The sequence below is a fragment of the Leopardus geoffroyi genome, chromosome D4, assembly GCF_018350155.1.
Source record: "Leopardus geoffroyi isolate Oge1 chromosome D4, O.geoffroyi_Oge1_pat1.0, whole genome shotgun sequence".
NCBI classification, from domain to species: domain Eukaryota; kingdom Metazoa; phylum Chordata; class Mammalia; order Carnivora; family Felidae; genus Leopardus; species Leopardus geoffroyi.
This window is the reverse complement of record NC_059342.1, coordinates 34,094,393-34,110,703: the sequence shown is the minus strand read 5'-3', so window position 1 is coordinate 34,110,703 and position 16,311 is coordinate 34,094,393. Positions and strand designations below refer to the sequence as shown.

Sequence of the window (16,311 nt, the reverse complement as noted above, 5' to 3'; positions counted from 1 at the left end):
GTATAATTTGTAGTATTTGTTATTAGTTTGCAAGACTTAAAAAAAAAAAAAAAAAACTCTAGTGGCTGTTTACCAAATTGGCTTGGAAGATTGTGTTAGACGTTATTGAGAAATGGTATTTTTGTCCTTTGATGGTAGATCTCTGGTTCATTTTCCAATTTCTGAATGAGTTGAGAATATTGCAGAATATAGTCTGTCTTTCACTGCTTTTCTTTAGCTTCAAATTTTCTCTCTGTTTAATTTATATACTTCCTCCTCCTATATTTGAAATGGGAGTTGGGGAAAACAGATAAAACTTTGGTAACAAAGAGAAGAGACAATTATGATACATAAAAAGAAAGAAAATGATTTGGGGGTGGGGATGTGTTCTAGAAATGAATTAAAGATTCCCAGAAATATATTCTAGTTTCTCTGGGAAAAAGAGCAAAAGACAAACTAGGAAAGTGTGGGGAAAGTGTCAGAACAACAAGAAATCAAACGCAAATCTCCTGTTAGAAAAACAAACAAGCAAACAACAACGCTGAACAACCTACACACATTGGATTTTTTCAAAGGATAACACAGGTACCCGTCCAGTGTTCATGTGGCACAGCCCATTATCACAGGCAGCTGTGTGCCATGCTGTGCTGCTTGCAGCAGTTGGCAAGTTATGCAATGAGAAAGGAATGTGGCTTTTTGTTCAGTATGCCATGGGAGATATGAGACGAGGAAACAGGATTGATTCCAGAGCTGTGGGCTGGGGTTCTAACTTTCATTTAGGTGAAAGTTATTTAGAAAAATACTTCCAATTTGTTTTCTGGTGAAATGCAGTTTTGGTGATTGAAAGACTGTTTTATCAACAGAAACCATGATTTTCTCATTTCTGGCCAACCTCACTTGGAAGTCTTGATCCCTACCCCCAACTTCTCACCACCCAGAAACAAATCTGTCTCTTGTAAATATAACACAGTTGTGGCTCATTGCCCCTGCATTCTTTCTTACTTGGTTTTTGCCTGGAGAAGTGGGGAGCTCCCTCAGGGAAAGGCTAAATTTCTTATGAAATAGACCTGTAGGTCCTGCAGGTTCTGATACCAAGAGTCTGAGGTGTTTCAACCTTCTACTTGGATAGATGCTTAGGGGGCAGAATGCCAGTCAAAAATCCAGCAACTCCATCATTCTCCTGAAGCAAGTTGTAGTGACAAAGGGAACTTCACTGACTTTATAGAGAAGGATTGTACTCTGGATGGTAAGGGAAAATGTACCACACAAATTTCACTAAGACATAAGCTGCCAGAAGTTACTGAATGTAAGTTAGTTTCATAGTAATCATTTTATATTTATGAAAAACAGAAACAAATAAAAGCATTTTATGAAATGTTAAATGTCTTTGGTCTTACTAATTTGGCTTTCAGGTTGGCCTACTTTTTCTTCTTCTAAAGAAGATATTTTTGGAAGCATGGCTTATAAAGGTGCTTCATAAAACATGTACACCATTACTAGTTTAATGTATTTATATTATAGTCTGTTTAATATTTAATGAAAAATAATTTATTACACAGTTGTCAACTGCAGTGGTAAAGACTTAAATGTGTATAGTGCTTTGCAGTTTACCAAAGACATTTGAATGTTTTCTTTAAGTCACAAAACCCTGTGAGGTAGGTATTCTCCTCATTTACAGGTGAGTAAAGTGAAGCTTAGGGATACTAAGTCCCCTGGCCACAATCATAAAGTTGATACTAAAAACAGTTATAAAAGTGACAGGGGGCTTGATAGTTGCTGTGCAAGGGCACTACACACATTAACTGGTGGAATCTTCACAAGAAGGCTGCTTCTCTTTTTATAGCTGAGGAAGTTATGAGGTTTACTAACTTGCCCTGGCCACATAAGAGCATAAACAGCGAGGAAAGATTTGAACCCAGGCAGTCTAGCTCCAAGCCCACATGTTGAACCATGCACATAGAATTTATTGGTCAGACCAGGACATTTTTTCCCCCTAAGGCAATTGATAAATAATTAAGAACTCAAGGACAAACCAGACACAAAGCTTAGAACCAGACACAAAGCTTAGAACCAGACACATGTGCCTGGTCATAGATAATGGAAATGTGTGTTATGGAACAATAAAATCAGTAGTTTGCCATGACAATTTAGATGAAAGGTAAAGGGAGAGGCTTCCCAGAGGTCAGCATTATCTTCCACCATTTTACAAAAAAGGAAAATGAGGCTTGAGGTAATTAAGGAACTTTAAATTGTCTGACAACTAGCTGAAATGATTGAAAACCTTAATTTAAACATAGAGTCTGGAAAGATCATTCAACCTGCTTTGGTTTCTCTATGGTAAATTAATTTGATTTAAACAATATATGCCCAAATAACCATGGTAAATTATACATATACGTATGCACATACATATGTGTGTATGTATGTATATATATATATATATATATATATATATACATAATTATTTAAGGAATGACATTCATCATTAAATTCTGAGACAGATTTTGACCTCCTAGTTAAATAATGAGTTTGAGAATGCTAATATATTCTGCTAATAAAAAAAGCCTGGCTGAATTTGAAGTGGGACTGCCACAAAGAACAGAGCTTGCGTTCCCAAATAATTATATGGAGCTGGGCCCCTTGGTGATAACATATTAAATAAAATTAGTAAAACTTTACTTAATATAATTAAAATTCTGAAGGTTAGATTTAACTTATCTAATTAAATCTAATATACTGGGAAAACACAGCTTACTTTATAAGTGATCAGGGCATTTGCAGATATATTGATTCTGAAGTTATTTATTTTTCTACTAGTTTAATACTTAAAGTCTATGTCCAAAAAAATGTGTTTTGAGCTTACACCTCCAAGCTTGACTTAAATTGGCAAAACATAGTATAAACTTTAATTTTATCCATATATAATAAGCTGATCTATATCCAAATTTTTTTTTTCCATTTCAAGCAGGTTCTTTCAGATCATATGATTTGCTTGATTTGAATTTGCAGGGTACATCTTAGCTCTCCATTTCACTTCTCCTATCTGAATCATCTTTTCCCCCTTATTATCCCATGAGATTAGAACAAGGATCACTACTACATTGGTGAAGAAAAAAAAAAAAACTTTTGCAGTAAGAACTATTTTCTATAAACAGCATTTGGCTATGTCATTGCTGGTTTGGAGAAAGGAAAAAATGATGTATTGAGATTGAGAGTTGGAAGTTCTTTTTTTGTTGTTTTGTTTTTAAAGTTTATTTATTTTGAGAGAGAGATAAAGAGAGCATGTGAGTGGAATGGGACAGAGAGAGAGGGAAAGAGAGGATCCCAAGTGTCTCTACGCTGTCTGCATGGAGCCTGGCATGGGGCTTGATCTTACTAACCATCACGGCCTGAGCTGAGATCCAGAGTCAGAGGCTTAACCAACTGAGCACTCAGGTGCCCTGAGCGTTGGAAGTTCTAATGGAAGAGAAGGGCTCCGAATGTGTTTGACTGGCTGATTTAGAGACATATAAGTTCCCAAGAGCCACCTATCCCACCCACTTACACTTTTCAGTGGCAAAAGAAATTAGTGATAAAATGGCAAAGATGAAAAACATTTCAGGGAGGTTATATGTACATTTGCTTTAGCAATACATTTCTTTTTAAAAAAAAATTTTTTTTAACTTTTATTTATTTTGAGACAGAGAGACACAGAGCATGAACGGGGGAGGGTCAGAGAGAGAGGGAGACACAGAATCCGAAGCAGGCTCCAGGCTCTGAGCTGTCAGCACAGAGCCCGACGCGGGGCTCGAACCCACGAACTGCGAGATCATGACCTGAGCCGAAGTTGGATGCCCAACCAACAGAGCGACCCAGGCGCCCCAATACATTTCTAATATACATGTCTTAAATAGTATAAGAAATACAATAGGGTAATTGATCTAATCATCTAATCAGAGAGGTCAGAAAAGGTTTTTATTAGAAAATAAAAAGTAAATTGCTATTTGAAGAAAGAGAGGAGTTAACTTTGGACTTGTGTAAGTGACAGAAGGTTCTAGGCAATTCTGTTTTCCTAGATCAGTGATCAAGAATGATCAAGGGTTTCACAACAGAATAGACCAGAGTAAGTTCAAGAAACTGAATCAGGGTTTAACTCAGAGGGTGTGGAGAGATGTATTTAGTCAAGATTCAGCTGAGTCTTGTAATACTGTGTGGCCTTTATCCTAAGATCAATGAGAATCCATTGGAATGTTTTAAAAATAGTAGTGGTACAATCAGTTGTCTATTGCAAAGTATAAATTTCAGAGTCTGGACTAAAGGGGGTTAAATTCAAAGACGAAAGAAAGTCAGGAGACCAAGATAGTAATCCAAGCATGAGACAATGATAGGAGGCTGGAATGGTGGCTGCAGAGATAGGAAGAATTGAATGTACTATAGATAGAGTATGGAAGTAATAGGACTTGGTGGCATATTGAATATGAGAGATGGAAAGCGTTAAAGCAAATTGTCAATGATAACACCTAGGGTTATAGCAAATGGCGTGTGATGCAATGGTAGAAGGTTTATTTTGGAGATATATTCTTTGTTTTGTTTTAACCCCAGTAAATTTGAGGGAGTTTTGTGACATAGAAATGGAGACATGGAGTTGGAATTGGATAAACCTGTGGAGTCAGAGGAGCATTCTGAGATGAAGAGAAGAATCTGCAGATAATTTGCATCTAGGTCATAACTGATGCACTGAGCTAGAATGAGACATGTAGGAAGAAGGGGAGTAAAGAGAAATCCTTGACTAGATCTTGAAGGATTCCATTATTTAATAAGCTGGGTAGTGGATAATAAATCCTGTTGAGGAAATAAGGTTAATGTGGTGAGAGATGTAAGCAGAAAACCAGGAGAGCTGGATACAGAGAAATGGCTGAGGTTTCATGGAGGGTCTTGTTAACATTTACAGATTCTGCTAAGAGACCACCTAGGACAAAAGTTAAGAACTCTCCTTTTGATGCAGTTCTACCAAGGTCACTGAGGACCCTGACTTGGACAATATGGACAATGAGATAGGCTAATGAGTCAGGAGCTAGAATACAGTTGGCTGGAGACTGAATGGAAGACAAGGTAATGGAGAACACAGGTCTCCTCAGAATTTGGGCAGTGAGGGTAGGACAGCAAGAGAGTTGACTAGAGTGGAATGTGGTTGGTTTGTTTTTTCAATGGCAGCTATTTATACAGGGTTGGAAGCCAATGGAATCCAAAAGGCAGGGAGAAGTTGATACACGAGAGAGAGAAGGGGTACAACATATAGTCAACTTTCTAAGACACTGGAAAATGGGAACCAATTCAAGAAAGTGATTGGTCTTAACAAATGGAGCTATGCCATCTACTGTGCCCAAAGGACAGATTATGGTTTACGGTCAGATGCGGGTAGCCTTGTAGTTCGGTACATGGAAGATGAGAGAATTTTAGTCTGAATGTTTATATTTTCTCTTTATTTAGATATAAGACCATCTTCTAGTGGGGAGGTAAGAATGTCAAAGGTTTGAGGCCAAGGGAGAAAGTTTAAAGACCTTGTACAAAATAATAGGACGAGGCTATTAGAGGGGTTTGGGTGGAATGGCCAGGCAGCACTGAAAGCCTGAGTTTGCTGAATATGAATTTATGGAATCATTCTCCCTGTGAATTATTTCTCAAGCTGTATGCTGCTCCTTGGGTTTAGGCACAGACAAGAGCAATTGCAGGTTTTAGCTAATATAGAGTGGAAGATGTGGGTTCTGGAGAAAAAGAGTCAAAGGTCTGAGAACCCTGGGTGGTGCATGGGTCAGCCCTTTGGAGCTTGAAATCACCCAGGATGATGGCAGAACATGGGAGAGAAGAAAGACTATTGAGCCTGGCTGTCAGGGGGACAGAGAAAAAAGAAATAGAGGGGAAAGAAAGGGGATTCTGAAGAGTTTTGTAAATGGCAAAAATCAGTGAGAGAAGAGCATAATGTAGCTGAAATATATGAGCTTCAAAAAAAAAAAAAGCGCTTGTCTTTTTACTTGCTTTTTTTTTTTTTAGCTAAAGAGTGGAGGGGAGGGGCGCCTGGGTGGCGCAGTCGGTTGAGCGTCCGACTTCAGCCAGGTCACGATCTCGCGGTCCGTGAGTTCGAGCCCCGCGTCAGGCTCTGGGCTGATGGCTCAGAGCCTGGAGCCTGTTTCTGATTCTGTGTCTCCCTCTCTCTCTGCCCCTCCCCCGTTCATGCTCTGTCTCTCTCTGTCCCAAAAATAAATAAACGTTGAAAAAAAAATTAAAAAAAAAAAAAAAAAAAGAGTGGAGGGGAAAATGCCTGTAATAAGCACCAGTGAGCCAGGAGGGAAACCCTAGGCCCTACATCTGAGGTTCATGGGTGGAAGAGGAGCATGAATAAACGGCCACCACATGAGAAGCCTGCGAGGGAAGCAGGATTGTCAGGGGAAAACCAGGTTTCAGGCAAGGCAAAGACATATGGGTGTTTACAAAGCCATGGTTGCAGAGAACACAGCTGAAATGTGTGGATTTAGTCCCAGGCAAGACTTTCTTATAATATGAAGTTCCAAACTCCCTAGGCCACATTTATTTCAATTTATTCCACCTTTACTGCTCTAGGTGAACGCTTTGGACATCAGAAGACAGAAAAGTCCATGCATATCCAGCCACACTGTTAATTACTTGCTATAGGGGAGGCTCTTCACTTCTTATCCCAGCCCCAGGTTAAACACATAGTTGGGATAACACTGGCAGAAGAAAAGAGCGGATTCTATTTTTGTGTACGAGAATAGCAATTCAAGTATGAAAGCAGGATAACAATTAATGGAATGCATCATCTTAACCTTGATTTTTAGGATTCTGAATGGCGACAATGGGAACTCTTTGATAAGGTGTAGTATCATTACTTTAGGTGAAGGGAAACTGTCCTGACTTAGTGCAATTGGTATTGAAAAGCAAGATGTTCTCTAATGAGTGTGTTTATCAAGTACATCTGCAGTGTGATTTTGTACGCTCACTTGCAGCCCCTGTCATTCTTCTCCAGGCTCATTTAACATGATGAACTTGTTTGGCAAATCCTTCAGGTGGTGGGAGGATGGGAAGGGGAGGAAGCTTACTCTGGATCATAAAATATAAGATACTGGCTTCTCTTACACTCCAGCTCTTCCTTCTCCCCCTCCTGGATCATCACGATTATTGGTAGGAAAGAAAATGATTGTCTAGGTGATGTGATTCTGGGAGACTGCTGATGAGTTGCTGAGAGCACCATAGTTGTCTGATGTGACCTGAATTCTTGATTAGGGAGAGAAAAAAACGACAAGTTCTTTAACTTGCGTCTCAGGGAACGTCACTGAGTTCCACTGAATAACATCCTTCAGATGCATCTCTCCCACCATGATGGTCCATACTAACAATAGCAGCTTGCATCAGCTTGGTGCCATACCACATACTGGGCTCTCCTTTTTCAGAGTATACAATTGAGATTCAGGGATGTTAAATGATCAGCTCAAGATCACACAGCAAATTAGTGACAGAGCTTAAATTCTGGGCCAGATATTCCAGATGCCACATTCTTTACCAAAACACTCTAAAATAGCACCGTTCAGTATTATGAAAGCCACACCTGAAATTTTAAATCTTCTAGCAACTATAGCAAAAAATACAAAGAAATGGGTAAAAATAATTTTAATAACATATTTTATTTACATAACATGTCAAGAATATTATAATTTAACATACGGTCACTATTAAAATTTTATTGCTGTGATATTTTACATTTATTTTTCACACTAAATCTTCAAAATCCCATGTCTTTTACACTTTGAACACATTTCAGCTCAGATTAGCCATGTTTCAGGTACTCGATAGCCACAGAGGGCTAGTAGCTACCCTGTTGGACAGTGCAGCCCTAGCCTGTGTTTACGGAAACAGAGTTATCACAGGGTTTTACGGAGTTTATTGCAGGTTTTGTTTTGATACAAGTAGAAAGAGGCCTTCCTGAGCATACTGTTGGTCTCTGTGATATAATGTAATGCAAGGCTGGTAGTGCCTATCCTGCAGTCCCTTTCTCTGTGTGGCAGCCTTCTCTTCTAAAAGTGTGTGTGTGTATAGCTGCACCTGGGTGGCTCAGTCGGTTAAGCATCAAACTCTCAGTTTCGGCTCAGGTCATAATCTCACAGTTTGTGGGATCGAGCCCCATGTCAGGCTCTGCACTGACAGTGTGGAGCCTGCTTAGGATTCTCTTTCTCCCTCTCTCTCAGCCTCTCCCTTGTTTGTGTGCTCTCTTTCTCTCTAAAAATAAATACATTTTTTAAAATAAAAAAATAAAAGTGTGTGTGCATGTTAATTTTCACAAAGAATCTCCACAAAATAATGGAGTCATTAAAAAGTACTTTATAATACAAAGTAAATGAAACAAAGAGCCAGACTATTGCCAAGGTTAAGATATATATAGGTTTGTATCCCCTTAATGTTTTCACTTGGGTCATAATTTAATCTCTCTGGATTTATCTTTTTGTTTGTTACCTGTCCTTATACAATTTTTGAGAGGTCAAAACTAGATTATACATTTGATGAAATACTTGAGTAGTAGGAAATAATTGATGTGTTAGCTATTATTACATACCTATGTTCTTGTATGGTTACTGCCAGAGATCAGTATAATCAGAGTCACTAACCATGAATACCAGAGCAAGGTACACATTTTGTGGAAATTAAAAAACAACTTTTCAAATAGCCCATATCTATTTGTGAACAGGTACCATTACATACTACTTAAATTTTGGTTGACTATTCTTAATGTGAGTAGTCAGTTACTTTTGTCTTCCTTGTACATGTTTTTTTTTTGAGATCTGTTGTGAGGGCCATCGAGTAGTGATGCCTCCAAATTTCTTCAGTATTTACCTTAAGGTTTGCAATTTTATGGGTAGAAAACAATTACATCCTTATATAACTGTTGTGAAATTATGGGTCATTTTTATGCTTTTAAGCATTTTATGCTTTTTTGGCTTTCCTCAGCCAAATAAAAAGTATTTGAGGGTTATATAAACAAAATCATTGTCATCATCATCTAGGCATTTGTATGAACTAAAAGTAATTTTTATTATACATTTTCTTTAAAAACAATTCCTCTTATAAATTGTAGATTCATAGAAAATACTTGGTTCAGCAGCTTGTGATGCTGGATTTCAGTATACTAGCCTCGCATGTGTCCGCACCAGGGTCCTAACAAACTGTTTCTGCTCTGTTTATGATACCTAATAAAGAGTAGTCAACCATGGTGATAGTACCATACAAGAACATTGAAGTCATGCATAAATGTCTACCCATGTTGTTTTTAAAATTGAACAAACAGGTGGTTATTTCTCATTGATGGACAAGTCACTCCATATCCATAATTTCCCTTCATTCTCAGTCACTAGTCTATGGAAGATTTAAGGACATATCCATTTTCTTTTCCCTTTGAACTGACCTTATTTTTGTCTGCCCATTCTTGTGCAGAGGTTACTACATAATAATTGTGCCTTTGAAGAAATCTCGTGGGAAATTTATCAAGCCATGGGAGAGTCCAGATGAAATGGAATTAGATGAGGTAACTATGTGTTTGTTGGCTGTGTCCTTCATTAGTTATTTAATTTATTAAACATCCTCTTCCTCTATATGGAAGCAAGTCTAATCCAGGTGCTGACTTTTGTATGGCTGGCTGGTCAGCTGGTTGGCTGGAAGGTTCAGTGCTATGGGTCTGATAACCTCCAGCGATCCCAGGAAAGAACATTTTGCTTTAATTAAAAGACATTTAGCTGAAATAAACTTACTACCTGTCTAATCTTTGTTGGCTTTAATATTTTGCCCCTTGCCCCTTGTAAAACATGATGCAAGGTGTAAAAGGTGAAGTGAATTGTCAGCAAAGACTTAATCATCATCGTTATCAATTCCAAGGTCTGCTTCATTAGTATAGTAGTAGCTGAAGCTATTACAAATGCTAAGTCGCAATTTGCACCAGAGTTCAACATTCGACCTACTACGCGTTCTTCACCAGTTTCTCACAGAATTGTGCTGGTTAGCACATGTTTGCCTTATTCTATATTTTGTAGAATTTCAGAATCAAAAATGCATTTAACTGCAGGGACAAACAAAACACATCATAAAATTTTGAGCCAAGCAAGAAATATAGAACAAAAATACAGAGCAAACACTAAATAGTATGATTTTAATTTTTGAAATCTTACAACAGTAGGTACATTTTAATTAGTACTCTTTTTGCAAAAAGAACATTTGTTTTTGGGGGTTTTTTTTGGAAATTATTACATACCTAATATTACCTTATTTTATTTAGATGGGAAAACTGTGATCAGAAGTGTTAGGCCATATTCGTAGAGGGCCAAGCACGTTAATGGCTGCAATTCAGTCAAATGCAGGAAAAGACTGCTATTTTAACATGAGGCTGGTTTGAATCACTTCAGAAGGCAAATTAAAAGGGCCCCACTTGGGAACATATAAGATTTTAATTTGTTGGGTTTATTTACAATAGACCCATCTTATAGCCAAACTTGTTATTTCCAGGTATTTTCTCTACCTTGAGTTAGTGCAAACAGAGCAAGAGAAAGCAGAAATTTCTTAGCTGCATTACAGGGAAGTGGTGTTTATTTCATACATGTCAGCACTGAGGAGACTGTGATCTGACAGATAAAGGCTGTTAACTTCTTTTGGCAGACATATGTCCTCTCTAGACATATGGTTCATCATCACCGACTTCATTTATCTGAATTAAATTTGATCAAGTTCAGAACGGGAGATGAGTTCAAGGTTAGGACTATGCTTTTATGTCACTGCTTAATGATTAGATAAACATTGGAGGGGTGTAAAATGAGATACCATTTCAATAATGTCAAGTAATTTACGTTATATATTTTTTTGTTGTTGGTAAGGAAGGAACAAATTTGTTTTTCTATATTAGAGGAATAGTCTTGCTCCATCTGCATATGCAAAATGTCAGTTGGTCTTTTCTAAACATTTGAACAAGGCATGCACCTACTTGCAACTATCAGTTAATCTTGAGATTGTTATTACTATATTATTGTTATTATTACTTATTATTTTAATCAGCTTTTTAATAAATTACTGAATTCAATTGGAATTGGATTTAAAATGCAGACGTAACTTGTACAATCTATGAATGTTTCTTCCTGTTTAAAAAAAAAAAGGAATTAAGATCCAATCCAAAAATGATGTCAAATACTTTTAAGTAATAAGCTTTCCTTAGAAGCAGAACCATTTGCTAGTAATAGGAAGCTGATTCTCTTTTTATAGCCAGGTTTTAACCTCCAAAATGCACAGCAATGCTAATGGATTAAAGTATAGAGCTATATGACATTGAACTTTCCTGCAATTAAATTCTATGGGTCTGTGCTGCTGATTCCCATAACAAAGGGTCATTTTAATCATCCCACAAGTTGTGGTGCATTAATCTGTATAATAGTTTGATAAAGAACATTTATTAATTCAAAATTTTGGGGTCAGGATGGGTTGTTTCCCACTTTTCTTACTGATATAATTGAGACCACATTGTAGAATTAATGGTGGAAGAAATAAGATATGCATTGACTGGAAAATGAAAATTATTTCTGATAAAAAACTGAATCCCTTGATATATCTTCTGGAATTACCTCCAATACATTTTGTAACTATTGTGTAGGGGAACAAATGAAAGTAGGCTATGGCCTCACTTTATGCTTACTCATCCAGTTTCTGATCCCTACAGACATTTTCCCCCCTATCATGGATAATAAAAGCATTGTTGTAATTTTATCTATAGCTTGGTACTGCCAGCTTTGACAATGCAGTGTTCCTCTCTTAAATGTATTTGACCAAGTGATTTTTTAGAAAGGCCTATAATTCAAATCATTGAAACTGTATCATTGAATCGAAAGGTGGCCTAAGGGGATTTCTGCATGTATGCCTCACATCTAGGACCATAAAAAATGGAAAGAGGCTTCCTAAACAGAGTGACTCTCAATATTATCTTCTGAGCTCATTTATCCTTTGTGTGGGGATAATCTCCACATAATAAATTCACGTACTGGAACTTCTGTTGTCAAGGTCAGACTGGGCAGAGCAGACGTTGATAGTCAAACTGAGTTTTGGACAGAATGACTCATAAAATATGTTATATTTTATTCAGGGCAGGACTTATAATATATCATAATTTTTTCATTGCATTGTAGTTCAAAGGCTTGCTGCTAAATAATGTGGTCATTTGTGGTTATAACTTCAACCTACTGGGCAACTTTGGTGTCATCTGAGCACACTTGACCAATTTAAAGAATAACACAGGAAGCGTCCTGCAGAGATTAGAGCAACCTACAGGGGCAGAGTTGATATTCCAGTTTTGACCTTAATGAATAGCTGCATTGGATCTAAGGAGCACCAAAAACCCAAATATTTTATTCTAAAGTGCTTTCCCTAAGTCTTCTAAAGAAACCTTAACAAAAGGTACTCATGGGGATGACAGTGATACGGATGAATTATGACAGTTTCATATACCTGAAATATGAATAAAATCATGGTAGGGTTTGATCAGTGAAGTGGAAGAGGGGACACAGTCACATAAACAACTGATGGTAAATGTTTCTGATTAACCAACTTCAAAAAGCTGTTCTGCTCATTTCTGGTACATTTGTCCTTCTTAAAGTAATGGTCCATCATTTATTGCATAGCAATAATAACCTTCATAATGACTCTTCCAGTATATTAAATATTTGGCATTAGCATTTTTAAAAAATAACATGTTAAAAGAATCCAGGTAAAGGAAATCTAAGTACATATTCATCTGCATTAATGAGAGCAGATTCACAAAAGTTGCATACGTTGAAGAATAGACTGAGTTAAAACAATTTAGGTTATCAATTTAGCTTAAATGTTGCATTTGTGTTTTCTTGATACTGTGCAACCATTAAGTGAACAAAAATATAGTTGAAAAAAATCTTTTACATGAAATTTCATTTTATTTCACCAGTTGATCAAATTATATATTGCCACTTTCTGTTATGCCTTAATTACCTCATTTATAAAATGGGAATATAATAGTAACCTACTTTATAAGGTTTATTATAAGGAGCAAATTAACTGATAAATATTTAGGCTTCTGAGAACAGTGCTTGGCACTAAGTGCTTAATAAATATTAGCTATCATTGTCATTAGCATTATTATAAGTAAACCTAAACTTGACACAGGATTGAAAGATAGTACTAAGTTTTTGGCCTTGTTTTATTACTACTTCATTGTTGCATAATTGATCAGCCTACCTGAATTTATCATCAGATAATCCACATTTGCCCACAGGTGACACCCAGTCCATTGTGGTTTTTATAAAAGAGCTTACATTTCACATAATTTTAACTGTATCAATAAACTCAAATTTAGGGGCGCCTGGGTGGCGCAGTCGGTTAAGCGTCCGACTTCAGCCAGGTCACGATCTCGCGGTCCGTGAGTTCGAGCCCCGCGTCAGGTTCTGTGGGCTGATGGCTCAGAGCCTGGAGCCTGTTTCCAATTCTGTGTCTCCCTCTCTCTCTGCCCCTCCCCCGTTCATGCTCTGTCTCTCTCTGTCCCAAAAATAAATAAACGTTGAAAAAAAAAATTAAAAAAAAAATAAAATAAACTCAAATTTAAAGAAAATTAATTAGAGCATAATAACTTAAATTCAAAAATAACATTGGCACCGATTATCTATATAACCAAGAGTGTTCACATGTTTAAGTTACATGTTGACCAGCTGAGCACATTTACAAATCTTATGTAGGGAACCATCAGGTTTCTAATATAAGGATTTGATGTTTGCCATGTGTGGAGTCTGCAAATATTATTATCACAGAAGCCTGGCCTTGAAAGTGCCAGGGTCTCCTTTTGCTAAGCAGATATCACTACTTTGTTTTTTTTTTTTTTTCTTTACCATTTCCATTTATGAAAACAAGAGTAGCAAATAATTTTGCCATGATGTTTACATTAGTATCTTAATTTTATTTATTAAGCTGAAGACAAGTTTCATTCCAAAAAGGCATCGCAGACTGCTGTAAACATTTTTCCCCATTAAGCCCTGTGAAATACCAATATTCAATAGAAGAAGACAAAGCTAACTTCAACATCACTTGTCAAAAATGTCATAAAATATCATTAACATGAGTTGCTAATAAAAGGGTGAATGCAAAATAGGAATATCAAAACATGATTTCTCCTTTTGTTTTTTTTTTTCTTTTAGAGATACATGAAAGATTTTTGTGTGCATGTGTGTGTTTTCTTCAGGGTAACACTAAACAATGCTTATCTACCCTGCCTATATCACCTAGGGGGATAATTCAACCTCCCCAGGGAGCTATCAGCCCCAGAAAAGTTAATGTCATGATAAATGTGAGGAATTGTAACCCAAATACATATTCAAGAAGCCGTCAAGCCAAAAATTGTTAAATGAGTGACAGTGTCTATTTAATATGTTAGTTAAAACTTGGTCATTGGATTCTATTTCTACTGATTTGAGGGAATTTGTATCATATAAATGATCTCATTACTCAAAACAACCTAAAATGGTACTAACTTCTCCAAAAATTGATCATATTTGATGGCTTTATCTGAGGTTACTATTTGTTTAATAAATAACAACAAATAAAGCCGGTATTCACAGGCTTTTGTGAATCAAGCTTTTTTTTTTTTTCACTGAGACACCGTTGCCCTTTGAGAAGATTCCATTAGGGTGGACAGTGATATGAGGTTTCATTTTCCTGTGTGTATAGCTCGTGTTTTGCAATAGCAATCTAACACCTTACTTTAACAACAAGACAAACATTTGAAAGATAGAGCTGAGAGTTAGTGATGCTGACATGGTACATGAAATGTGGACAAATTGTATTTGAGTTGTTCTCAGTCCTGAATTAATTTCTCCCATTAAACAGTCTTAGGTTATTGTTGTTTACATTTCTTTTTCTGTTTCCCACTTTTTTTCCTTAAGCTGCTTAAAGAGATATCTAGGAAACGCAGAAGCATCCGTTATGGGAGAGAAGTTGAATTAAAGCCATATATTGCTGCTCACTTTGATGTCCTTCCCACTGAGTTCACCCTGGGGGATGACAAACATTATGGTGGATTTACAAACAAGCAACTCCAAAGTGGTCAAGAATATGTCTTCTTTGTGTTAGCTGTGATGGAACATGCAGAGTCTGTAAGTTAATTATGCTGGCATCTCCTTCAGTACTCTTGTATATTTTCACCAGAATATGTCTGTTTGGGGGATATATAGATATATCTGTCCTAATTCTCATGAGCTATTATTAACTTAAATGGAGCAACAGGCTGCTTACTCTTTAAACATTGCTGAATAATCTGCTTGGGATTTTGTTATAAACAAGGCTGTGTCTCTAATGACATGGAATTTAGCTGGACTTTGGGTATATGAAGTAATGAATTGATAGGACATGGTTCTTGAAACCGTGAGGGTGACACATATAGCTAGGAGCGTGATAGCCTTAACTGCTCAAAGTCTCCTTCCTCATCTCAGTTCATTTGATTGCAAGAGGAATGACCAAGTTCCACAGTTAAACATACTATATATTTCCAGGTATTGGACATATTATGTCAATATTGATTGAGGGTGATTATATTTTATTCTCCTATAACTGCCAGTGAACCCATAATCTCTCCCTGGATTCACAGGGAAGGTCTGTCTAGGAAAAGACAAGGCAGCTTCTTTAATTAGAGCAATTTACCAATGACTTTATCAGGGAAAAGCCAAGAATGTTAGAAAATAATTCAATGAAACAGACAATTCCTAAGGTACTCTAAATAATGAGTTGTCTTCTTTTATGTAATTCATCTTGCTCTTATGTTGTTTTATGCTTCAGTTGCTGTGAATGTTAAAAAAAAAAGAGGAGAGAGAAGAAGAGATAGGAAGAGAAATTGTAGATGTGAAGGGAGGGTGGATTTTGAAGTGGCAGGTTCACATTAACATTTAATATACATATTCTAATGGTGTCTTTCTAACAAGGGCCTAAAACTGACAGGCGTGGTAGCTCAGTGGAGCCAGTCACTTCCCATATATAAGAAGCGTGAGATATATCAAAGATTTCTGCACATCAGGTGTTAGCACATGCAATGGGGCTTCTCTTCAAATGGCTGAAGGAATTCCCCCTTGGAAAATCAAAACACAAAGGCAGCCTTTCTGCCTGGTTTACCTTTGTGCACAGAATGTCATTTGAAAACAAAGTGACGGACTCCCTGGAATTTTAATGCACGGATATGCTTTCTCTTTTTAGTTGAAGGTTTTAAGGCGGAACATCAAGGGAATAGAATGTTGGAAATCATCTTTTTCT

General features: G+C 36.9%; 1 protein-coding gene across 48 annotated transcripts in view; it reads left to right on the top strand.

The window, feature by feature from the left end:
- PTPRD (protein tyrosine phosphatase receptor type D) overlaps positions 1-16,311 on the top strand; it is a 2,239,943-nt gene that overhangs the window by 2,082,630 nt on the left and 141,002 nt on the right. For all 48 annotated transcript variants that reach the window (XM_045470157.1, XM_045470168.1, XM_045470171.1 and 45 more), the window contains 2 exons: positions 9,457-9,547; positions 14,955-15,164. In XM_045470157.1, coding sequence (XP_045326113.1) covers positions 9,457-9,547; positions 14,955-15,164 — 301 coding nt within the window. The remainder of the gene's footprint in view (positions 1-9,456; positions 9,548-14,954; positions 15,165-16,311) is intronic.